The sequence below is a fragment of the Peromyscus leucopus genome, chromosome 4, assembly GCF_004664715.2.
Source record: "Peromyscus leucopus breed LL Stock chromosome 4, UCI_PerLeu_2.1, whole genome shotgun sequence".
NCBI classification, from domain to species: domain Eukaryota; kingdom Metazoa; phylum Chordata; class Mammalia; order Rodentia; family Cricetidae; genus Peromyscus; species Peromyscus leucopus.
In genome coordinates, this window is record NC_051066.1 from 107316366 (window position 1) to 107341754 (window position 25389).

General features: G+C 49.5%; 1 protein-coding gene across 1 annotated transcript; it reads left to right on the forward strand.

The window, feature by feature from the left end:
• Positions 1-8005: 8005 nt before the first annotated feature.
• Cdc25b (cell division cycle 25B) lies at positions 8006-19906 on the forward strand. Its single transcript, XM_028878598.2, has 16 exons — positions 8006-9082; positions 9811-9923; positions 10743-10794; positions 12768-12809; positions 12944-12980; positions 13212-13334; positions 13425-13547; positions 13987-14118; positions 14518-14598; positions 14683-14856; positions 15074-15166; positions 15594-15656; positions 15838-15936; positions 16122-16255; positions 18245-18356; positions 18515-19906. The coding sequence occupies exons 1-16, from the start codon at positions 8883-8885 to the stop codon at positions 18653-18655; spliced, it is 1719 nt and encodes a 572-aa protein (XP_028734431.1). The 5' UTR covers positions 8006-8882; the 3' UTR covers positions 18656-19906.
• The last annotated feature ends 5483 nt before the right edge of the window (positions 19907-25389 follow it).

Sequence of the window (25389 nt, forward strand, 5' to 3'; positions counted from 1 at the left end):
ATATGTAAGTTAATGGTGTGAATTGTTCCAAATGTGAGAAGGCCAATCTATGGTTACACATTTAGGTTATTGTAAAGACAACATGGCATTTAAATCCATTTGATGGTGCTAAAGACGTTTTTAAATTTCTAGTAATCCACAATCCAAAAACACTAATAACATCTGGGTATCAGTGGATTTTTTTTCCTGCACGTAGTCATAAATTCAACTACAAAAATATGTATGTACATATACATATGTTCAAATAATTTTTTTCTCTTGGTTTTTTGAGACAGGGTTTCTCTGTTTAACAGTTCTGGCTGTTTAGGAACTTACTCTGTAGACCCAGCTGGCCTCAAACTCATTGAGATCCGCCTGCCTCTGCCTCCCAAATACTGAGATTAAAGGCATGCGCCAACCACCGCCGGGCTTGTACAAATAAATCTTAAGACTTCTTCCTGCATCACCAAACACGTGAAAGTGATGAGCCCTTAAGACTGTGTGTGCGTTGTAGTGTTTTGCTTGCCAGTTTGTTTATGAGCAATGTCTCACTATGTAGCCTTGGCTGGCCTGGCACTCTGTGCAGACTAGGTTGGTCTCATACTCGTGGAGATTCACCTGTCTTTGCCTTCTCAATGATGGGACTGAAAGCATGTGCCACCACGCCAGACAACCCAAGAAACGCACATACACACACAGCCCTACAATAACAAAAATAAACATGCAAAGGACCAGTAAGGCAAAAAATGCCCAAACATTTTTCAAGCAAAATGAGATGAAAAAGCCTACAAAAATACTGTTGAGTTCATTTTGTGTTGCCCAACTACTCCTGGGCATGGGGTCTGCCCTGGAATGTGATTGATATACCCAGTGACAATCTATTGAAGAAAACTGCTTTCCCTTTGCCAGTGGGTATCAATTGCAGATAGCTTCTTGGTTTGGGGTGAGACCTATGCCCATCTCCTCCCTCTCAGCGCTGAGATCTGGTCTGGCTTGAATCTGTATAGGCCTTGTGCGTATTATTGCTATAGTCTCTGTGAGTTCATATGTGCATTAGTCCTGTTGTGTCTGGAGAACACTGTTTCCTTGGAATCATCTGTCGCCTCTGGCTCTTAAAATCTTTTCACCTCCTCTTCTGCATAGATCCCTGAGCCCTTGCGGGAAGGGGGGGGGCGGGGTTCTGATGAAGACATGATGAGCTGGGGCTTCAAGTCAAGAGACAAAGAGAACCAAGGACAGTGTCCTGAGAGCTTCCAGGTTAAGGGCTCTAGAAATTACCAACAACACACTCATGAGGAACTGATAAAGACAAAATCGGAAATCAAGTCCGTGTGGTGTTCAGTGTGGTGTTCTGCAAGGCCAGGGAAGACAGTGTGACTTTCTGCTTTTTTTTTTTTAATAAGATTTGTTTATTATGTATACAGTATTTTGCCTGCATGTGTCCCTGCAGGCCAGAAGAGGGCAACAGATCTCATTACAAGTGGTTGTGAGTCACCATGTGGTTGCTGGGAATTGAACTCAGGACCTCTGGAAGAGTGGTCGGTGTTCTTAACCACTGAGCCATCCCTCCAGCCCGACTTTCTGCTCTTTTGATATACATTTCTCTTTCCATGTGTGTGTTGGATCCTGAGAGTCTCAGCCTTTGTCCACATTTCTCACTCAGGTCTTTTCTCTTGTGTGTGCCATAAAGATCAAACTTAGGGCCTCATGCATGCCAATCACATGTTCCACCTCAATCCTATTTCCCTGATGTCTAAGAACTCTACAAGTAGCCGGGCAGTAGTGGCACACACCATTAATACCAGCATTGGGACGTGGAGACAGGCTGATTTCTGTGAGTTTGAGGCCAGCCTGGTCTACAGAGAGTTCCAGGACAGCCAGGGCTACACAGTGCAACCTTCTCTGCAAAAAATCAAATCAAAACCAAACAAAACCCTCTCCATGTGCTCCGAACATAAATCTTTGATAAATACCGCACCCTTTCCCTTCAGTTGCTACTTGTCTTAGCTCAGAACATCTTTTAGATAGGAGACTACTTGTAATCTCCAAGTAGGCAGCTCTGGCTCTATTTTGCTTTATTGCTTCTGATTTTGTGTCTTATTTTGAGGCCTTTATTAAGCAAAATATAAAAACCCTTCTTCTAAGCTAAGTATAGTGGCACACACCTTTAATCCCAGCACTTGGGAGACAGAAGCAGGTGGATCTCTGAGTTAAAGGCCAGCCTGGTCTACAGAGTGAGTTCCAAGACAGCCAGGACTACACAGAGAAATCTTGTCTGGGAAAAACAAACAAATGAAAGCATTCTTCTAATCTCAAGGTTCAGAATAAAATATGAGAAACTTTCTCCCATAGGATCAATGCTTAGTTGTGGTGTAAAGGTAAATGTGGAGCCATATGCCAAGGACACCATCCTATGCATCTTCAGGGAGCTTTGCCTACATTTTGGAGTTTTCATTTGTACTTATGGCTCCCTGCCTCCTCATATATGTTGACTTATAATCAGTGGATGTTTGGTGACTGGTCTATGGATGGACATTTTCCCCTATATTGTTGAATTTTTCAAGTCCCTTTGCCTGCCTGCCTTCCTTCTTCCTTTACTTTTCCTTTCTTTATTTTCTTTTGCAGTACTAAGGACTGAAACCAAGGGCTTACACATGCTAGGCAAGCATTCTACCTCTAAACACCAACCCCCTTTATTCTTAACTATTTGAGATAGAATCTTTCTAAGTTGCACAGGCTGGCTTTGAACTTATGATCCTCCTGCCTTAGTGTTCAGAGTACTTAAGACTACAGATATGTACCACTATGCCTAGCCAAAGTTTTCTTTTACAAGAAATACTACTCTTGGGCTGAAGCAGTGGCTCAGTAGCTAAGACCACTTGTTCTTCCCAAAGACCCAGGTTCAATTCCCATCACCTACATGTCAGCTAAACAGCCTTTAACTAGTTCCAGGGGGTCCAAAGCCCTTCCCTGTCTCTGTGGGCACTGCATGTGGTGCACAGACATACATACAGTCAAAACATCCATATACATAAAATAAAATTAAATATAAAATACTGCTCTTTAAAATGAAAAAAGAGAGCCAAGCATGGTGGTGGAGGCCTGTAATCTGAGTTGGGAGGCAGAAGCAGCTGGATCAGGAATGTGGGGCAGCTTCAGCTACACAGCAAGTCTGAGTCCCACCTAGGCTACACAAATCCCATTTCAAAAAATAAAATCATTCCAGATGTAGTGATGCACACTTTTCATTCCAGCATTTGGGAGGTAGAGGCAAGTGCATCTCCATGAGTTCAAGGCCAGCCTGATCTACATAGTAAGCTCCAGGATAGCCAGGGCTCCATAATGAAACTTGTCTCAAACAAATCAAATACACACAAAGAAACATTTAAATGTAAAATAAAATAAAACACACATATATATTTGCATATTTACTTGCACACATACATACTAAAAGGAAAGGAGAATGGAAAGCTCACTGATGGGCATGAAGGATGGGTTAGATAAGAATAATGGGTATGAAACTTATTCTGCAGCTCCAGGTAGCCTGGACCAACAGAAGAGCAGGTGGACTGTGAGTTCCCTAATAATCTGACAGGGGAAAGATGAAGCTTACAGAAGGAGGTGGGGATCCCAGAGTGCCACATAGATGACAGAAGAAAAGTCATTTTGGAGAAGGTAAAAAAACACCTGTATACTCTTATAGGATCAGGTAGACCAGATGTCTGGAAATGGCTATGCCAGAAGCATATGTATGTGGTTGTGTAAGTACCATTCTGTGTGGCACCAAGGAGGCCCTGAAAGGGAGTAGAGCAGATGATATTAGTGGGATGGAAGATATCTAGCCGTGGAGGTATTACTAGACTTCCACCTAGACCTGAGAGTCCTGAAAGGAATGTTCAGTTTGCCTGTGGTCTCTCAGATAACAAAACTTCAGTTCATATACTGTAACTGTACAACTCACCCAGGGGATACAGCTTACAGATATGTATAGTCACCAGTGCAAGTCAGGTTTAGAATGTTTTCCTCACCTTAAAAGAAGGTGAGGGGGCTGGAGAGATGGCTCAGTGGTTAAGAGCACAGACTGTTCTTCCAAAGGTCCTGAGTTCAATTCCCAGCAACCACATGGTGGCTCACAACCATCTGTAATGATATCTGGTGCCCCCTTCTGGCCTGCAGGGACACATGCAGACAGAACACGGTATACATAATAAATATTTTTTTAAAAAAAAAAAAAAAAAAAAAAAAAGGTGAGGAAGCCAGGTACGGGGCACATGCCTTAATCCCAGCACTCGGGAGGCAGAGCCAGGTGGATCTCTGTGAGTTCGAAGCCAGCCTGGTCTACAGGCACCAAAACTACACAGAGAAACCCTGTCTCAAAAAACAAAACAAAAAAAAAAAAAAAAAAAAAAGGAAAAAGAAAAAAATGTCTAATGCTACCACTGGAAAAAATCTTTTTGTATTTTTTGTTGTTGTTGAGACAGGATGCTGGCCTTGAAATAGGTATGTAGTTGAGGTTGATTTTAAACTCTGAGTCCTTCTGCCTCTACTTTCCAAGTGTCGGATTATATGTATGATCCACCTATAATCAAAGAAAATTTTTCTTTTTTTTGTTTTTTTATTTTAATTTATTTATTTTTAAAATTACACTCATATTCATTAATTACACTCATGATATTAATTATATTTGTGATATTCATTGATACATTCGCAGTATTCATTCAATAATTATATTTATGATATTCATTAATTACATTAATTGTAATCATTTATTACATTCATGATATTATATCCTAATACTACTGTTCATTTGTGGGGTTTTTCCATCACACAAAACAGAGATTCTGTACTTAGAAAATCATTGCTCTATATTCCTTTCTTCTCTATCTTGAGATAACATCTAATCTTTCTGTCTCTATGAATTCATATATCAAAGAAAATTTTTCTAGGTATTTTCCCATGCATATTTTGTTAGTGCTGGTTGGGTTTTGATGTTGTTTTTGTGATTTGTTTTGTTTTGTTTGAGGCAAGGTCTCACTGTGTAGGTCTGATTAGCCTAGAACTCTGTGTAGACCAGGCTTGCCTTGAACTCACAGAGATCTGAGTGCTGTGACTAAAATCATGTCCCCCATCCCTGGCTTTGTTTTTTTTTTTTTTTTTTAAGTTAGAGACTCAGTATGTAGTCTAAGATACCCTCACTCTTATAATTCCCAGTCTTAGCCTCCCAAACAACTAATACTGCTTTTGTTTGTTTGCTTAGATTTACTTATTTTATGTGTATTGTCTTAGCCACTGTTCTCTTGCTATGAAGAGACACCATGACCATGGCAACTCTTATAAAGGAAAGCATTTAATTGGGACTTGCCTGCAGTTTCAGAGGTTCAGTCCTCTACCATCATGGTGAGGAGCATTGTGACAGAGGCAGACATGGTGCAGAAGCAGCTGAGAGTTCTCCAGTCAGCAGGAAGAGAGAGCCACTGGGCCCAGCTTGGGCTTTTGAAACCTCAAAGCCTGTGCCCAGTGGCACACTTCCTCCAACAAGGCCACACCTACTCCAGCAAATAGTGCCATTGTTAAGCATTCAGATATATGAGCCTAGTGGGGCCATATTATTCAAACCACTGCATGAATGAATGCTTTGATCACGTGTATGTCTGCATCATGCCTAGTCGTCTGCGGAGGTCAGTAGAGAGCAGTGGATCCTCTGGAATGGGAGTTACAGACAGTTGTGAACTGCCATGTAGATAATGGGAATCAAACCTGGGTCTTCTGGAAGAGCAGCCAGTGTTCTTTAACTACTGAGATGTCTCTCCAGCCCCTACACTGACAACCCACATCATCCACAGTGGGCTGGGCCCTCCCACATCAATCATTAATCAACAAAATGCCCCACAGACTTGCCTATAGGCCAATCTGATGGAAGCATTCTCTTAATTGAATTTCCTCTTCCCAGATGACTCTAGCTTGTGTCAAAAAAAAATTAACCAGCACAATAATATTTTAATGTATTACACTAAAAACAATACTAAAGTTAAAATATAAAAATAAAAATTACGTATTTTTACTGTATTTATTTGTGTTTTTACTGTGTTATGAACTGATTCTAGGCCTTTGCACATGCTAGGCAAATGGCCTACCACTGAGACACACCTCAAGCACATTTTCTACTTTTTCTTGTTGGTAGTTTCAGTTTTTTTTGAGACAGGGTCTCACTCTACAGCCCAGGCTGGCCTCAAACTCTCAGTGATCCTCATTCCTCCCCCCTCCCCCACCATGAGTCCACAACCAAGGCCAGCTTCCCTTTTGCTTCTGACTGTGGCTTCTGGGAAATGTTTAATTCTGTTTGTGGCTGTCGTCCATGTCTGCCATCATGTTTCCTTTGGATAAGTATGAATCATCTTCAGGGGACGATGCAAGAAAAGAGCATATTCTCACAATGCTGTTTCTGAAGATTTGGGGCAGGGGGGGAGGGAGTGTACCTCCTTTTGTATCATTTAATAGTCTCCTTTTTCTGAATTTTTGGTAGAACATAAATTTAACATGTCATAAGCCATGAAAACACAAGCCATGAAAAAAGGTGTGGGGGGGGGGGGGGGACAACTAGGGGAAATAAAAAAGGGCCCTAGAGAGATGGCTCAGAGGTTAAGAACACTGGCTTCTCTTCCAGAGGACCCGGGTTTGAGTCCCAGCACCCACATGGCAGCTCACAGCCATCTGTCTCAGGGGATCTGATTCCCTTTTCCGCCCTTCACAGGCACCAAGCAGACAACTGGTGCACAGACAGGCAAAACACCCACACACATAAAACAATAAAATAGAATTTTTTAAAAAAAAAATGGATTTTAAAAAAAAAGTCTCTAAAAGGTGATGCTGTGTGGGAAGTCCTCTTACCCTGCAGGTTGCAAATATTTTAACATGCCAGTTCGTGGTGACTCATGCCTGTAATCCAGCACTCAGGAGGCAAAATCTGAAGCCAGCTTGCTCTACGCACAGAACCCCAGGCCAGCCAGGTCTACACAATGAGACACTCCCCTCCTTAATTTCAAAAAGAGCAAATCTTTTAACTGGTCTTTAGGGACTAGTTGTGTTGTTGTTTCGGTTGAGTGCATAGTCTATGATCTAAGTGGTGAATTAAGTTCAGAAGCATGAGAGTTGATATGTGAGGTGCTCTGGGAGGACTCCACTGGGGACAAGGAGCACCTCCAGCTGTGGGATTTCATTTCAAGTGATTTTTAAAATCAACACAGCAGAACCCCTTCTCACCCTAAGAGTGTGTGCTGGGGTAGGGGGTGGGGGAAGCCTGCTGTGTTGGTTTTGAGAACATTATCCTCGGAGCATTTTCATTCCAGTCTTTGGAATGGAAGGCCGTGCAGGGGCACATTTCTCTCCTGGTCCTAGCACTAAGGGCAGCACAGGAGGCTGGAGGTCTGGAGCTTGACCTGTGACCGGAACAGGAAATAGGTCCCTAACTACCTAGTAGTATTTAGTTCCTGGTAGAGCACAGGAGCTGGACAAAATGCTGAGAGAAAGAAGGCGGTCGTTGGTCACTCCACTCAGGTGTGGCTAGTGTCCTCTTCCTTCACACACAGCTGAATCTCCTAGGCTACCTGGTGGTGGGTCTGGGGTGGTGGTTCAGACAGCAAAGGCAGGCTACTCTTGGCTCCTAGATCGTGTACTGCACCCCAACAATCAATCAGCCCAGAAGCCACGCCTTCCCTTAGGAGAACGAATTTGAAAAAGCTCTCAACTGCCTGTTTGGTCCTTCCCAGCTCATTCCAGGAAAACAGACCTGGCTGGAAGGTGATTAGATCATTAGAAGACGCTCATTGTAAACTAATAGCAAACTCAGCCTCTTCCACCTTCGAAGAAACACTAAATACGGTGCTATTAACACCAAATTAGCCAAGCCATAAGTGGGTGTGAGATTTTTCCCTAGCTGGGTTCTCCGGTGACAGGTCACAATTGCCTGCAGCAGAAACCCGTGCCTAAATGCAAACGTGGATTCTCAGGGATTGCGGGAGACTATTGGGTCCAGTGGGATCACGTCTAAACTGGGAGCCCCGGAAGCCCGCCGATCCGCTCTGCCGCGCAACGAGGCGCGTGCCCAAAGCGCCGCCTGAGAAGGACTGCAGCGACTCTGCGCGGCCCAGTGGGGCGGACAGGGAGGCTTGGAAGATCAGAGGAGCCCGGGAAGGAGCATCTCTGTCTCCACCACTCAACCAAACCCACGGCCTTAAACGAGTTAAGGAACTTCTCAACGTCCCGGTCTGTAAACGGGACAGGGAACGCCGCAGACCTCCCAGCACCCTTGGAGCTCAACTCAGGCAGAGCGTCGCACTCTTCCTTACTGGTGACCGTGCGTGATGGTAAACGTCGTCGAGGGATCCTTACGAGGCCACCCTAGGGGGTGGCTACTCCTTCTCGGGGGGTGTGTACCTCCAAAATGTGTCCCAGGAGGCAGAATCCCGGAGACCAGGATCCTCGAGTCAGAGGGAGCGGAGGGTATGTGTGGGGCATGGGGTTAAGCCAACTCCCTGAGTCACCCTAAGAAGTCGGGCTGGCAGAGCTAGCTGGTCCAGCCTTAGCCCCAATCACAAGCGCCCCGCCCTCGGTCCCGCCCTCCCGGAACCGGCGCCCCCATTGGTGGCGTCCGGCGGCGCTGCCGCTGTTATTTTTCGAATATATAAGGAGGTGGCGGTGGCAGCTGCCCAGCTTTGCGTCCTCCCCTGCTTTCCTCCCCGCACCCCTTCTCCTCATTCCCAGGCCCACTGCTCTTCCTCCCTTCTTTCCCTCCCTCCTCCCCCTCACCCCAAGCTCGCTCTCGGAGCCGAGCCAGCTGGGTCGGCGTCTGCTCGCCCTCGTGCTTGTGGCCCTGTAGCTAGCTAGTTTTTGCCCACCCCGCCACGATGGAGGTGCCCCCGCCGAGGTCTGCGCCGAGCTCGGCTCTCAGTCCTGCCCGCGTGCTCGGTGGCGTTCAGCGGCCGCACCACCTCCCAGGCTTCGGGTTGGAGCCTGATGGCTTTCTGGGGTCTCCGGAGCGTGCGGCTTCCTCCTCTCCGGTTACCACCCTTACTCAGACCATGCACGACCTCGCTGGTCTCGGCAGGTAGGATGCCCCACGGGTACTGGGTGTGTTGGGATGGAGTTGGAGGAACTAGGCACCGAAACCTAGAAGTGCTGAGCACAAACGGCTTTACCCCTGCTTCAGGGACCTGGCACGGGGGTGCTGAGTCAGAAGTTGTGCGGCTTACACCATCCGAATGGCCAGCTAAGGATCATTTACCGCCACCACCACCGCCCCGCTCCCTCACTGTGCCCATGTCACACTGCCTCCCTAATTTCTGCCTTAGGCAGAGGATCCTTGAGGTCGGCTTAGGAGTGGGTCGTACAAGCCCCTGCTCTTTGCACCCTGCATCTCTCACACTCTCCTAAGGCTAAAACTGACTAAAGACTGACTGACCTCCCTAAACATTCTTGTGGGGTCCCAGCTGGGTGGTCCAGCCACAATAGAGACCCAGGTCTTGGCCTTTGCCTCCAGGAAAATGCATGGATAAGGTGGTGCTGTGAAGAGCAGGGAAAAGTTCCACAGAACTTCCCTGCTGCCTCCTGCCCACCCTCCTCACTCTTCTCCAGTCAATCCAGAGAAGACCCTCTAGGGCCTCCGTGGAATGAAGAGCTTTGACCTGAGATATAGGATAGTCCTAGAATGTGATCATCTCTCAGTAATGGATGGCTCTTCGTAGCTAGGGGATACATGGAAACATGGACCAACCAGCTTCTCAACTCAGCATTCATTTTTCCCCCTCCTTTCCTGTGCCTATTCTCTCTTCCTAGTGAGACCCCAAAGACTCAGGTAGGAAGCCTGTCATTCCAGAACAGGCTGGTGGGCCTCTCTCTGTCCAGGCGTACCTCCCTGTCATCCGTGTCCTCAGAATCTTCTGATGCAGGTAAGGCCCAGGGTCCTGGGTGAGGTCCCCAGGGTCAGAAGAGATCAGGGAACTGCCTGGGTCTCCTAACTTCTCAGCCCATCAGATGAACGTCCTTTCCACGGCTGGGTGGGCCCAGGATCTTCTCTCTTGCCTTCAAAGGTGAAAAGAAAACACACCTCTGGTGGGTCTTCCCACACCCAGCGTTGACTGGGGAGCCTGGGGAAGTCTGGCCCTTGGTAGGAGATGTTATCATACCTATTCGAAACCTAGTGATGTGGCGCCACTGACTGCCCCACCCAGAAGGCACTCACTACCAAAAGGTGGTCCTTGTGAAACATTCTCTCAGTCTGTAATTTTTCTCCTTGGGAAACCATTATCTTTTCCAAGTCGTTTTAAACCAGCCTAAGAAAAATGCTTAGGAAGCATTGTGCCTTTAAAAAACTGTGTTGAGGACAGGCAGTGGTGACGCACGTCTTTAATCCCAGCACTCTTAGGAGGCAGAAGCAGGCGGATCTCTGTGATTTCAAGGCCAGCCTGGTCTATAAAGTGAGTTTCAGGACAGCCATTCAGTTACACAGAGAAACCCAGTCTCGAAAAAAACAAACAAACAAAACAAAAAAACTGTGTAGAGACATTTCCATAGTAAACAAATAATGTAGCCCTGGCTCCTTTGAGGGGCAGTGTCCCAGGCTCAGGGTCCGTAAGTAGGTTTTGTTTCTTTTCTTAAAGTGTGTCTTGATCTCAAATAGGAAGGGTTTTTTTTTTTTTTTTCCTTTCTTGGGGAAAAGTAAGCAGGAGAGACTGCCACTTGCAAGCCACGGTGCTCTGTCCCACCAGGTCTCTGCATGGACTCCCCCAGCCCTATGGACCCGCAGAAAGCAGAGCACGCGTGAGTAGAGAAGACAGGGATCCCATCGCTGAGGAGCTGGCACCTGCCCTTGGGAATCGATTTTCCTTTCTTTTATAAGATTTTTTTTTTTATTGTGTGTTTGTTATGTGTTTCTCTACATGGGGATATGTGCATGTGAGCAGTCAGGCCTGTAGAGGCCAGAAGAGGCTTTGGAACCCTTTGGAGCTAGGGTTCCAGGTTGTTGTGAATTGCCCTATGTGGGTGCTGGGTACTGAACTCAGGTCCTTTGCAAAAGTGACGTGTGTCCGTAGTCACTGAGCCATCTCTCCCGCCCCTCCAGAATCCTGCATTCTTACAGAGAAATCAGAAAGTAGGCAGACCCCTCAGGGCTGCATCCCCAAGCCTTGAGAACTGGCTTCCTGTTTGGAGAAGGGTCTGCTATCATGGAAGCCAGGTGAGAGTAGGTTTCAAGACCAGAGGTCATAGGGACAGTGGCTAGCATTGTCATTCAGAAATAAAAATCTAATGTTCCATTTTCCTGTACACATTTTTGTGCCCGTGAAATGTTTTCCCAACTTGAAAAATATGGTCCCGCTGGGTGTGGTAGCTCATATCTGTAATCTCAACACTCAGGAAGCCAAGGCGGGAAGATAGAGTTCAAGGCCAATTTGGGCAACATGGTGAGACCATATCTCAAAAACCTAGACCAAACAAAAGCTGTGTCTGCCTCTGGCTTGAACACTTGCCTGTCCCAGCCAACCCAGGCCCTTGGCAACAGGGAGTGGAGAGAGAAAGCTGGCCTTTGCTCTGGGCAGATACCTCTTCCTTGCCTATGGGCACAAATTATGCCTTCTAGAGCGCACCTGTTCCCATCCAGCTGCCGGAGTAGCTGTCGGGCATTAGGAGGGACAGCTGAGCACTGCCCACCAGAGCTTTTGGTTTAGAGTGGCGGTTACTGTTTCCTCCTGGTGCCTTTGATCGGACTGTGCTGAGCTCAGGGTTTATTCACAAACAGGAAACAAGAATTGGGTGGGGATGGGGAGGAGTGTAGGTTGATCTTTAGTGACAACAACACAGATCCCTCACCCCTAAGGCCCAGCTAACAAATGATGCCAGGCTGATCGCACACAGGCCCCCAGGGGCCTGTGTTAGCTTTTGACAATTTTCAGTTTCTCAGAAAGAAGCTGGTGTGTGTGTGTGTGTGTGTGTGTGTGTGTGTGTGTGTGTGTGAGTGTGTGCAGGCTCCACTTGACAGGTGGTCGCCAGCAGCGTAGTTGTATGCATAGCATAAGGCAGAGCTGTATTCAGAAGTTGTTGCCTCGGCCTCCAAAGGAACATCTGTTGGAATTCCTTGCCGGCTGGCCTCTTCTGAGACAGCAGGAGGGGGTGGAACAGAGGTTGGGTCTTAGAAAATTCCACAGGAGGGAGGAGAGGATGTAACCCCTATACTTGTCACTAGGAGTTTCTGCTGGGCTGGTCCAGAAAAAAACACTAAAGTGGGGGGGGGGGCTGTCCTGGAGAGAGCCGGGCCAGTTTCTCCTAGTGGAAAGGACAACCCGGCCTTCCTGGGATCCAGCCCAGAGTCACCCACATTGCAGGGTGCCTCTAGCCTATTGTCATGGGATGGATCAATGCCTTTCATGGCGGCCATATGGCCCCACTGTTGTGATTTGCATACAGGTGGAAGGCCTGTGCTCGCTGGTGCAGGCTGGCGAGACTGTTGCCTTGGTGATGTCTTAATGACCCTGTGACCTGCCCCAGCTGGCTCCATCACTGCCTTTCTCGGGCCTGCTTCCATTCAAGGCAGCCTTTAAAATCCCAGACTGCCTCAACCCTTCATCCTTGGTACCTGGTCCCACCAGTAGTGGGCTTTTTTTTCTACTCTCCCTTTCCCCTAGCCTGACCACAGGCCCTTGCTCTCATGGCTGCCCTTTGGGGATGGGCCTGGCTGGGGCCTGGGGCCTGAGGCAGAGGTTGGGCTCCAGAGAAAATGGGTCACTTCTCTCTCCTAGGTTTGAACAGGCCATTCAGGCAGCCAGCCTGGTCATTCAAAAGTGAGTGCTCTCCACCCCTCCCCCTGCTCACCTCCCGCTGTCTCCTGCAATGTTTGGGAGCAAGGAGAGCCTGCCTGCTTTAAGTCACTGACCCCCATTTTCCCAGCTCTGAATTGTCCCCCTTTCTTTTACAGTGAGCAGTTTACCATAAAACGCTTCCGGTCCTTACCAGTGAGTGTCCTCCGAGGCCTGACAGGGAGTTGTTCAGGCATGAACATCTTGGGGGCACCTCTCAGAGGGTGTGCTTGAAGTAGTCAGGCATCGCTGGGCCGGTTGGGGGAGATGGGGTTTTATCTGGTGGCTGAGTGGCCTGGGAGTTGGAGCAGGGTAGCAGGAGGTAGGGCCTGGGTGATAACAGGAGTGTGCAGCCTTCAGTGGTCACTACCCTGTCTGATTTCCTAGGTGAGGCTGCTGGACCACAGCCCTGTGCTACAGAACATTACCAACTCCCAAGCACTGGACAGCCGTGAGAAAAATGAGGCAGGCTACAGAGCAGCCAGCAGCCCTGGCGAGGACAAAGAGAATGTGCGCTTCCGGACACAAGGGTGGAAGAGGCTGGGGAGAGAAGGGTGCCCTGGGGTTAGCCTGACGTCTCCTCTCCAATCTTGCCCACAGGATGGCTATCTCTTCAAGATGCCATGGAAGCCCACTCATCCCAGCCCTGCCCAAGCTCTGGCAGAGTGGACCAGCCGCAGAGAAGCCTTTGCTCAGAGGCCAAGCTCAGCCCCTGACTTGATGGTACATGAGGAGAACTGACCTCCTGTAGGGCGCGCCCTCAAGAAACAGCTCAGGGGAGAGGTGGGGGCTGGAGAGATGATGGTTCAGTGGTTAAGAGCACTGGTTGCTCTTTCAGAGGACCCAGGTTCAATTCCCAACACCCATGCGGCAGCTCACAGTCCTCTATAGTTCCAGTCCCAGAGGACCTGATACCCTCTTCCGGCTCTGTGGACACTGCTGGTACATGGTGCACAAATATATGTGCAGGCAAAACAGTCGTATACATAAAATAAAGGTTAGAAATTAAAAATAAATAAAAGCTAAAAAAAAATTTATAGAGACAGTAAGAGAAGAGTGATCTAGACTCCCCACCCCCACCCCCAAGTCCTGGAGACAAGTATCCTCAGAAGGGCTGGCAAAGCCCCACCTCTTGAGTATTCTGTTCTTGTGATTTGGACAGTGTCGTACCCCTGAACGGAAGATGGAAGTAGAGCTGAGCCCTGTGGCCCAGTCTTCCTCTTCCTTGACTCCCATTGAGAGGGCTTCCGAAGAAGATGATGGATTTGTGGACATCCTGGAGGGTGATTTAAAGGTAAACAGCCTTGGTCCACAAGGCCCCTACTTGCTCCCCATTCCGCTAGCCCAAGAAAAGGAGAGCCCTGGCTTCAGCAAGACTCCGGCCATAGCCCAGTGTCAGAGGCATTTGAGGGAACTGAGTACCAGCCTGCTACTGGCCGATCAGAGAAGACCAGGTGGGCTGGTGCTCCAGAGGAATGGAGGCTGGGCATGATGAAGGTACTTCTCCTTGCTCGGGGCATGCCCCTGCAGCAGGTGGGTCCCTACAGCTCTTCAGGTCTCTGGGACTGCCATAGATGGAGGAGTCAGCAGGGCTGGGGATAGCCCAGCATTTCTGGGAGAGTAGGTAAGGGAAGGCTCTAAGGTTAATGCCCTGCTCGTGTTTATGATTGTGTCCTTGCTGATTTGACCTCAGGATGATGATGTGGTCCCCCCAGGCATGGAGAACCTCATTAGTGCCCCACTGGTCAAAAAGTTGGATAAGGAAGAGGAACAGGTGAGCCTCGGTAGTGCCCCCTCAGAGCTCGGAGATGTGGGGTTGAGGGACTGGGTTTTCTAACGGCCATGTTACCCTTGCCAGGATCTCATCATGTTCAGCAAGTGCCAGCGGCTCTTCCGCTCTCCATCCATGCCGTGCACCGTGATCCGGCCCATCCTCAAGAGGCTAGAGCGGCCCCAGGACAAGGACGTGCCTGTCCAGAGCAAGCGCAGGAAAAGTGTGACACCCCTGGAGGAGCAGCAGCCTGAAGAACCTGTTAGTTTCTTCCTCCTGGGGCTGGGCTGTCACTGCTCACCTGGGGCTGTGTTTGGGCTGAAGATGGTCTGGGATGTACTCTCTTGGCCACATGTGTAGGAGGTGGGGGGGTAGTGTACCAGTAGTTGTTTATGTGGCAGGGAAAGAGGGTCTCAGACAAATGGCACCGAGAGCCAGGCTCACCCCTGACCTGGCCGCCATCTGCCTTGCCTTCCAGAAAGCTCGTGTCTTCCGCTCAAAGTCCCTGTGCCATGAGATTGAAAGCATCCTGGACAGTGACCACCATGGACTGATCGGAGATTACTCCAAGGTAGCATTCTAGGACCTCAGGAGGCTTCTTCCGTTATCCGCTCTGGATCCCTAGTGCAGGAGCACTGTCCCCAGAGACCCTCTTTTCTCTCTTGTATCTTTTCAGTCTTGTTCTCACGCAGACTCTTCCCTCTGGTTCCCCTTCTCCTGATGCCACCTCAAATCTGTCCAGGCATCTGACATATCTCAGCCTTGAAAACCATTTCCAAATGAGTCTCTGGTATGCAATCTCCTGCCTAGCCCCTCAGCTTTCAAACCCCAAGAGCAGGAGGCAAGACAGTCCAGGGCTTCTCCATTCTGTTTTCACCCTTTGAAGGCTATTCCCTGGGTATGGGCCTCCCGAGGTTCCACTCAGAGCTGAATCTGCCCGGTCCAGCCTTCTTGTCTGCCGCCTTTTCCTTCCCTGACTGACTCATCCTTCCCTTCAGGCTTTCCTCCTGCAGACTGTGGATGGCAAACACCAAGACCTCAAGTACATCTCACCAGAAACTGTAAGCAGGGTTGAGCCACTCTCCAGGTGCATTGGGGACCACCTTTTTTTTTTTTTTTTTTTTTTTTGTGGCTCTTGTCCTCCCCTGGGGATGGGCTGCATGTACAGACCATCACAAGAGTGAGGGAAAACCTTGGCTACCCGCCTCACCTGCCGGCACCAACCCTGATGGCCTCCTGCAGATGGTGGCCCTGCTGACAGGCAAGTTCAGCAACATTGTGGAGAAATTTGTAATTGTGGACTGCAGATACCCCTATGAGTATGAAGGCGGGCATATCAAGGTGAGACAGCTGCTGGTAAGGCCAGGCCCGCCATTCAGATTCCTCGCCGAGAGGATGACTAACCTTCCGTGGAGTATTTCTCATGGGGAGGGTTCCTCCCAGCAAGAGGTGGGGTTACTTACCTGGGAACTGAAAGAGAAGGGGCCAGGTGCAGGCTACGGCTTGACCCCCAGATGCTCTGACAGAATGCTGTGAACTTGCCCCTGGAACGGGATGCCGAGACCTTCCTGCTGCAGCGCCCCATCACGCCTTGTAGCCTGGACAAGAGAGTCATCCTCATTTTCCACTGTGAATTCTCGTCTGAGCGTGGGCCCCGCATGTGAGTCCTGGCTCTGTCCTGCTGGTCAGCTAGTGCTCACCTTTGGCCTTCTTTGCCCAGAACTGAGTGCTGGAGCCTCTTGCTGCATCTGATAGTTTAGAATTGACCTTACTCTTGCTATGGACAGCACATCTTCCCATCACCTTCTTCCCGTCTACCTCATCAGACCATCCTTCATCCATTGCGGCACCCCCACAAAAATTCATGCCAAGTCTAGCAGCATCCTTAAAATCTGAGGACCCTGTTCTAAGCCACAATCTCAGTGACAACTCAGGCATTTGGTACCCTGTTCCCATGCTGGCTACCACTGGGGCCCTCAGCCTTCCTTCACCCACTACCACCGGGGCCCTCACTCAGTCTGCATTCATGATCTTTTCTGGTTATTCCCCTGCCTCCTGGTCCAGGGTGGCCACTAGCTCCATCAAGTAGCTGTTAGCTTCTTAGTGCGCTGGAATCTGTGTTTCCCATTCTCTGTGTAGGGGCCTCACCCCGGCTGCTCCCCTTTCCTCTGGGGTTCCAGCACGTGGCCCCTGCTGGGCAGTGGACCAGTCAGTGAGCGTCCCTCTTGATCCTTCGCTTCCTTCTTTGTCTTCTCTGGAGTCCTTACCGCATCCGGTCCAGAGACTCTGGGCATGTGTGTATTTTCCCTGTGTGTCTGCACTAGTGACCGAGCCAGGCCATCACATACGATAGGGAAGCACTCTACCAGGGAGGGGCGCTCCCAACCCTCTCTTTACTTTTTTTATTTTGTTTTTAAAATTACCGTGTGTATGCATGTTGTATGAAGGCATATGTACATGGGTATGACATATCCCATATGTATATGTGGATGTCAGAGGGTGACCTTATGGAATCAGTTCTCTCCTTCCGTGTTTACATGAGTTTCGGGAATCGAGCCCAGGTTGCCAGGGTTGTGCGGCCTTTACCCACTGAACCGTCTCACTGCCCCCCTCCTCCTCAAAGAAGTTTATTTTTATCCTTTAAAATTTGTAATTAGAGTGATATCTTATTTTATATGAAGGTATTTTGCCTGCACTGTGTGTACCGTTGTATGCATGCTTGGTGCCTACAGACATCGGAAGAGGGCATTGGATCCCCTCGATTGGAGGCTGTGATAAATGGCTGTGAGCTACTATGTGGGTGCTGGGAACTGAGCCTAGAATCTTTGCCAGAGCAACAAGTGTTCTTCACTGCTGAGCTTTCTCTCCAGCCATTGGTCCTTTAAATTATATGTATATTGTGAGTGCCTTTGTGTGGTATACATGCATGCGGTATATACATGCATATAAGTACATATAAGTACATGCATGCAGAAAGGCCAGAGGAGGCCATTACACATCCTGCTGTATACTCTCTACCTTATTCCCTTGAGACAGGGTTCTCACTGAACTTGGGCTTGGTGGCCTTCAGTCTAACTCCAAGTGATCCTCCTGTTTTTACACAAACACACCCAATGCTGGGGTTGCTGGCTTTTTGTTGTTGGGGGGATTTGAACTCACCTCCTCATGTTTACTCAGCAGATGCTCTTAACCATTGAGCCACCGCCCAGCCCTACCTTTTATTTTGAGACAGGGTCTTCCTAAATTGTCCAGGCCGGCCTTAAGCTCTTTGTGTAGTTCAGGCAGGTTTTGAACCTGCCATTCCTCTGCTTCAGAACCCTATGTAGCTAAGATTACAGGCTTGTGCCCCCAGGCCAGGCTCTGAGTGGACCCTGCACTCACTGGTCCCCTTTCTTGCTTCCTCTTTCCTGGTACATGTCATGAGGGCTCTAACCAAGGTTACGCAACTGCCTTCCAGAAACAGTGGCCGCTCCTGCCTTACCTCTGCCTTCACCCCAGGGCCTCCTTCCCACTCGCCCATCTTACCTAATGGATGCCATTCCTATGCTCTGAAGCCTGTGCTCTCGGAGACCCTCAAAGCAGCGCGTAGAGTGTATGAGTCTCTTTCTGACGTGTCTCCTGCCCTGAACCCCCTCGCATGCTGCTCCAGGTGCCGGTTCGTCAGGGAACGGGATCGTGCGGCTAACGACTACCCCAGCCTGTACTACCCTGAGATGTATATCCTCAAAGGCGGCTACAAGGAATTCTTCCCACAGCACCCGGTACCGTGGGTGGGGTGGCCACAGCTCTCCTCACTGAAGGGACAGAGCTCAGTTAGGCCGTAGGCCAAAAAGAGAGAAAGAAAGGCTTTTCTGGCTCCCCACGGCTGACTCTGTTTCCCATACTGATGAACTCCTTACATCTTCTCATCCTCCTGTAGAACTTTTGTGAGCCCCAGAACTACCGGCCCATGAACCACGAGGCCTTCAGGGATGAGCTGAGGACCTTTCGCCTCAAGACGCGCAGCTGGGCTGGGGAGCGGAGCCGGCGGGAACTCTGTAGCAGGCTGCAGGACCAGTGATGAGCCAGCGCCAGTCCGGCTGCCATCTTTACCTCCTGGGGCCTGGGAGCCAGTGGGTCCCAAGGGCCTATGAGGCCGCCTACCTGCTAGAGGCCTCAGGTGCTGTTGGGGGTTGGGCGATGGTGTGGTGTCACATCTGTCTGTCCCTGTCCTCCGTTCTCCGGTCTCACTCCACTAATTTTCCGTAGCCTGGTGCCAGCCCTGTCTTGAAGAGCCCAGCCTGAAGGGTGGATACCAGCTAGGAGGAAGTGCTTTGTGTCCGTGGACGCCTTTTATCGTCTTTTTTCCTTGTTTGTGTTAACTCTTTGTCTTCCCGTGTTCAGAAAGCCCCCTTTGTGGGCGAGCCTCAGCCCTTTGGGATGAGCCGAGTCGCTCCTTGGGTGGTCTGGAAGCAGCGTGCTCTGCCTGCTTCTGCGCCGCCGCCGGGCTGTGTCTGCTCTCCTCTCCTGGCCTTTGCACAGACACCTCCGTGGTGGAAAACAGAAGCGCTTACTTGTTCCTGTCGTTTGTTGTCTTACCTGCAGCTCTTATTTGTGTTTGTCTGACTTAGCCTGTTTCCGGGCACACTGGCAGCTGGGTAGGCTCCTTCATACGCCTGGGGGTTAGAGATTCAAATATCACTTGCTCGGTGGGCCTGGCTTTTTGTGAGCCCAGAAAGGGAATCTTCTCCTTCAGTGCCCCCAAGGCAAGGGCAAAGGCCTGATTCAGGAGCCTCCGGGCGCCCCATGGGGCTGCTGGGAACCGCAGTCTCTCTGGTCAGAATTTGCTGCTGGGCAGGACCAGTCATTGAACTATAACTTTTTGATCCTGTCTTCTTCCTCCCTCTCCTCCCTTGAGTCCTTACCACTCTGGTCCAGAAGACCTCTTGAGTATTCGTGTTTGTTTGTTTGTATGTTTTCTGTGTTGCTGTACTAGTGACTGAGCCTAGGCCTGTTGCAGGTGGACAGGAGGCTGGGTGGTCATGGATGTGCAGTGCCTTGCACACATGTATGCACACAAATGGGGTGGAAGGATTTTGGTGAGCATGGTGGCCTATGGCAGGAGTGTGTGTGTGTGTGTGTGTGTGTGTGTGTACAAAGTCTTTACACTTAGCATTTGGAAATATTAAAGGAACATTGTCATGGAAGCAGCTAAATAAAAAAAAACCAAGCAACCTCTGGGTTCAGATCTACATCTGGGAAGGCCATGCTGGAAGGCCCTTGTGAGTCCTCTGTTAGGGCCTTGGTTCAATAAAGCACTGAGCAAGTTAAATAATCTGTTTGTTATGCGGAGCCTCTGACCATAGCAGACCCGGGGTAAGGACAGACCAGGACAGATTGGGGTAAGGACGGACCCGCAGAGGAGGGGAGGCTTTCTGGAGAAGGGACTATACCTCAGTTCTCCTCTGAAGTTTCTCATGCTTTTGAAATGGAGGACAGGGGCCCTCTTACTATGTAGCTCAGGCTGGCATCAAACTCATGGCTGCCCTGTCTCGACCTCCTTAGGGCTGGGGTCGTGAGCATACACCATCACTCCTAGCTGGAGAGTCCCGTGCTGAGAGTCCTGCTAGGGCTCTGGGTTCATCTCTCTCACTTGGCTACCCAAGCTCTCCTGAGCTCACCCTTCTCCAGGCCTGCGGTATGGTAAGAGTGGCCCATCACACCACAAAGAACTGTCAGTACCCATTGTCCTCAGGCTAAACTGCAAGGATTCCTGCCACAGTCCTTCGGATTTAGGCTCCCCAGCTTCGTCCCCTCAGAAGAGAAAAAAAAAAAAAAAACCAAACAAACAAAACCCAATCTGGGTGAACCAAGTCTCTCAAGGGAAAAAAAAATATGAAACATGGTCTCGTTATGTAGTCCTGGCTAGCCTGGAACTTATGATGTAGATCAGGCTGGCCTCAGACTCAGAGATCTGCCTGCCTTTGCCTCCTGAGTGCGGGAATTAAAGGTGTGTGCTAGCATGCCCTTCACTAGAAATCCTTTTTTGAATACCGGTGCAGATGACCCATAAATATGAGCTATGTGATTGTAGGCTCTTTTGATTGAGAGTGCACACACACACAGGCATGGCTCAGTAGTAGAGCATTGCTTGGCATGCCTGAGGCCTTGAGGTTGGTTCCCAGTAGTCTGGGGAGGGTGGGAGGTAGTATTTCAGAGTGCGCACACATCAGGTATGGGTCTCATTTTCTATGGGGTTTGTTGTGAAGTAGGCAGAGCAATGATTATCTTTCCCATTTTGCAGTTACCCTTGGTCCAGAGTGCCCTGAAGGGCACAGGAAATGGGCTCTGCTGGGTTGTGACTTGGATAGTCTAGGCGCTGGGCTTTGTGGATGGAGGGGGGAGGGTCATGAAAGCATCCCCACTAAACAGACAACTGCTATCAAAACAAGCACCTATCTGGGTCAGGAAGACACCCCAGGAGAAGGCACATAATGGCATACTGACCAGAAAGTAGGTAAGGGACGGGAAGCCCCCGCCCACTCTGAGCCCGCCCGGGTGGTCCGGTGTCACAGGAAAACGACTGGATGGTCAGAAAAGGCATTCACTAGCCCTGGAGACAGCAGACAAAAGCAGACATTCCATCCTACCCAAGACACATCTTTCACCTTCACCTTGATCTGAGAGACGTCAGAGTGGCAGCTAGGGCCAGGCTGCCTTGATTGTACCGCTGTCTGTCCATGTTGTCCCTGGACAGGAGGGAACCTATAATGACCAGGTCTCATGCAACCTGGTGATGTCCCTGTGTTGTGTGACAAGACTTTTCCTGGGGAGATGAAACACACCTGTCCTACTTAGGGTTTCTATTGCTGCATTGAAATACCATGACCAAAGGACCTCGGGGAGGAAAGGGTTTATTTGACTTACACTTCCACAGCACTGTTCATCATCAAAGGAAGTCAGGACAGGAACTCAAACAGGGCAGGAACCTGAAGGCAGGAGCTGACGTAGAAGCCATGCAGGGGTGCTACTTACTGGCTTACCCCTGGCTTGCTCACCCTGCTTTCTTATAGAATTCAGGACCACCAGCCCAGGGATGGCACCACCACAATGAGCTGGACGCTCATCACTAAGAAAATGCCCTACAACTGGATCTCATGGAAGCATTTTCTCAATTGAGGTTCTCTCCTTTCAGATTAATCCAGCTTGTGTCAAGTTGACATAAATTAGCCAGGACACTCATCTATTCACCCCAGAGAGAAAACAAAAGTACATACACCACCAAAGTCCAACTTGGTGAAACAATGAGTTTTATTGAGGGGTTACTTACAGGAGCAGAAATGACTCAAAGACAATTGCATCACCAAGGCCCACCCCAGCATGGGCGACAGTCTACAAAGCTAGGAAACTTGGAGCATGCTGCGCAGTCTGCATGCAGTTCAACAGGTTGGAGAGTGTCCTTTCAGTTTCCTCATTGGTCTAGATCTCTTCCAGGCAGCTCTTCTTGCCTGAGAGGCTTCTTTGCAGCTTTAATCCTCTCAGAATCTTCCTTTCAACTCAGCATCACTTCCTCTGAGAGGGACACTCAGCTTTTATTTTTTTAACTCTGGCAGGGTTCTGTGACTCTGCTCAGTTTCAGGGACTTCCTGAAGCTCTTTTGAGTTGTTCACCTTCCTGCTTAGGGAGTTTCCCTGCAGGATGGAATGTTTCAATCTCAGAGGACACCGTTCCACACACCCTGGTCCTATTGGTCCCCACTTAAGCCATAGTTACAGCTGCATTCATGGGGCACTTAGTGAGTTAGACACCTTTAGACATGCTGGCTGTCTTCTCAGCCTCCAGCAGGGACATTCAGCTCATTCTGTCTAAGAGCTGAGAGGTGGTGGGGGGGGGTAGAGGACACTGATAAAGACTGGAGATAGAGACTCTGCCCAAGAGAAGTCTTGTCATCATCCCAAGGAAGACAGGCCCTACGCAATCATGGGGTTGCCTCTTGTCTTACCTCAGGGTACACCTTGCCATAGAAAGCTGAGGTCGGGGCAGAGGTGCTTACCTTCCCCTCCCCAATGGGGCTACTTTTTTTCCCCCCCTCAAGACAGGGTTTCTCTGTGTCGTTTTGGTGCCTGTCCTGGACCTCACTCTGTAGACCAGGCTGGCCTCGAACTCACAGAGATCCGCCTGGCTCTGCCTCCCGAGTGCTGGGATTAAAGTCATGCACCACCACTGACCAGCCGGAAAGCAACTTCTTAAAGCGAAGCCATGGGGCAGGAGATGAGGTGTTTAAACTCCTGGATGCCAACCGACCCCGGTGGTTTTGCTGGAATCAGGGCAGTCTGGAGTGCCAGCTTGTGTGGAGCCTGGGAGCAGCATCCCTGTGCTGTCTGTAGTGGCCTGGCTGAGGCAGGACATAGGATTTGGAGGCAACGGGGAGAACCTTCACGTGCTGCGTGGACTCCATGAACGGCTTCCTCAGTGACTCAATAACAATTTTGTTTTGTTTTGTTGTTGTTTTGGTTTGGTTTTGGCAGGGCCACGTTGTGCAGCCCTGACTGATCCAGTCCTCATTATGCAGGTCAGGCTGGTCTCCTGACGTCCAGAGATCCTCCTGAGCATTGGGAATAAGGGTGTTTATCACCATACCTGACTCAACGACAGTGTGGTGTTTGTTTGGTTGTTGATTGGTTTGTTTTTCAAGACAGGGTTTCTCTCTGTAGCCCAGGCTATCTTGGAACTCACTCAGTAGACCAGGCTGGCCACAAACTCACAGAGATCTGCCTGCCTCTGCCTCCCGAGTGTAAGGACAAAGGGAACTTGACTTTTGTGTCCTTGTTCTAGAGTGGACTTGGCCAGGCTGGTCTAGGGCTGGAGCCAACGCCTCTTCAGGAATCAAGGTTGCAGTTTCTGGGGACCCAGCTCCTCCCCCTGGGCTGTTATCAGTCCTAAGGCAGCTGTATCTGAGGAATCCCTTGTTCTCTTTGTCAACATAGTCTGACTTAGCTCTCTGCTGACCTTTCCCATGGCCACCTCCACCCCTGCAAATAGTTTATAAGATGCAGTACTTCTTCTAGGTGATTCTAATCCCATTAAGCTAATAACTGAGGTCAATCACTAGAGGCAGCCAAATCAAATCAATGCACTCCTGGTCCAGGGAGAGTTTTTCAATGGACTTTTTTAAAAAGTAAGGTCGAACTAGGCAGTGGTAGCACACACCTTTGATCCTAGCACCCGGGAGGCAGAAGCAGTCAGATCTCTGAGTTCCAGACCAGCCTAGGTTACAGAGTGAATTCCAGGACAGCCAGGACTACACAGAAAAACCCTGTATCAAAAGCAAAAAAAAAAAAAAAAAAAAAAAAAAAAAAAAGTTGTACAAATTATAATTTTCATCTGAATTGCAATGTTGTTCCTGTATAGCAATGAGGACAGGTAGCTGTCAGAATTGAGCCCACAGACTGCCATGTGGCCTAGAGAGGTGTTTAAGCACCTGAGACCCCACCTAGTTTCCGGCTCTTCCACACTGAGAGTGAGGTAATGTTAATCTAAATCCCACATTTCCCCACATGAGGTCTGTCCATCTAAGACTCTTTTGGATTAGCTGCTAGCTCTAGGTTGAACTCTTCAGTGGACAATGGCCCACATATATCTAGAAAACATTTCTCAGGAGTACTTCATCCCATGGACACCCATCTTTTGACAGGCAATGGACCTGTTGGGAAACTGTGTGGCACACCTATGATCCTAGTACTTGGCAACTGAGGCAGGAGGATAGCTGCAAGTTTGAGGCCAGTCTGTTCTACAATAGTGAGTCTCAGGCTCCATAGCTCCATAGCAAGAGAGACCCTGAGAACAAACAAAACAATCCAGTCCCTTTCCCCAAAGCCAACCGACCTAAAATCAAACCTGCTGGTTCTAAAAGAGGTTTGGACAGGGAAGTCCAAAGGCACGTGAAATCTGGAAACAATCAGAAGGCAGCTGAGTAATGATAGAGAAGTTGCTGCTGGGGGGAGGGGGGAGGTGCTGGGGGGAAGGAGGGGGAGCAGGGCGAGGGAACCTGATATGGTATGAGATTCCGCACAATCAAAAGAGACGGGCAGCCACGGTACCTGTATGGAGTAAGGAGCATGCCTCCCCTCTGCACACAGAAGTTCGTGCAGCTGCCAAGGAGCCCCACCCTGCGCCCACACTGCCGAGCACACCCAGGGGTGGGGGTGGGGTGAGAGGGTGGCTGGAGCTGCTGGGCTTGGAGTCAGCAGGTCTGTGCAGAACGTGGGAAAGGAGCTCACGCGGCTGAACTCAGACTGCCTCGTGGAGCCTCCTGGCTTGCCGCCCTACAGGAAGCAAGGCTGTTTGAAAGGACAAATCATATACATCTTTGTCATCTTGGGGCTGTGCCATGGCCGCTTCCTTCCCTGGAGGGAGGGCTTGGGGAAGGCTCCCGGCATAGGATTGGGAGGTTTGGTGAAGAAAAAAAACAATCCTGGGCGAGATGGCAGTTGCCATGGCTGGGTAGGAACTAGTGGAGGTGTTAGGCCTTCCACAGATCTAAGGAAAGGGGGCTGAACCATCTCATGGGGTAGCTCATGGGGTGGGGAGTAAGGAGAGACCCACGGAGTGTAAAGAGATAAGCTGAAGTCTACTGACACATGTGATCAGTGACACATAAAACATCAGGATAATTCCTTCATGTCATTGGGCCTCTATTTCCTCATCTGTAAAATGGGGCTAAGGAAGTCCCTGGGGATAGAGAGATGGCTCAGTTTAAAAGCACTGACTGTTCTTCCAAAGGACCTGGGTTTGATTTCCTGCACCCACATGGTG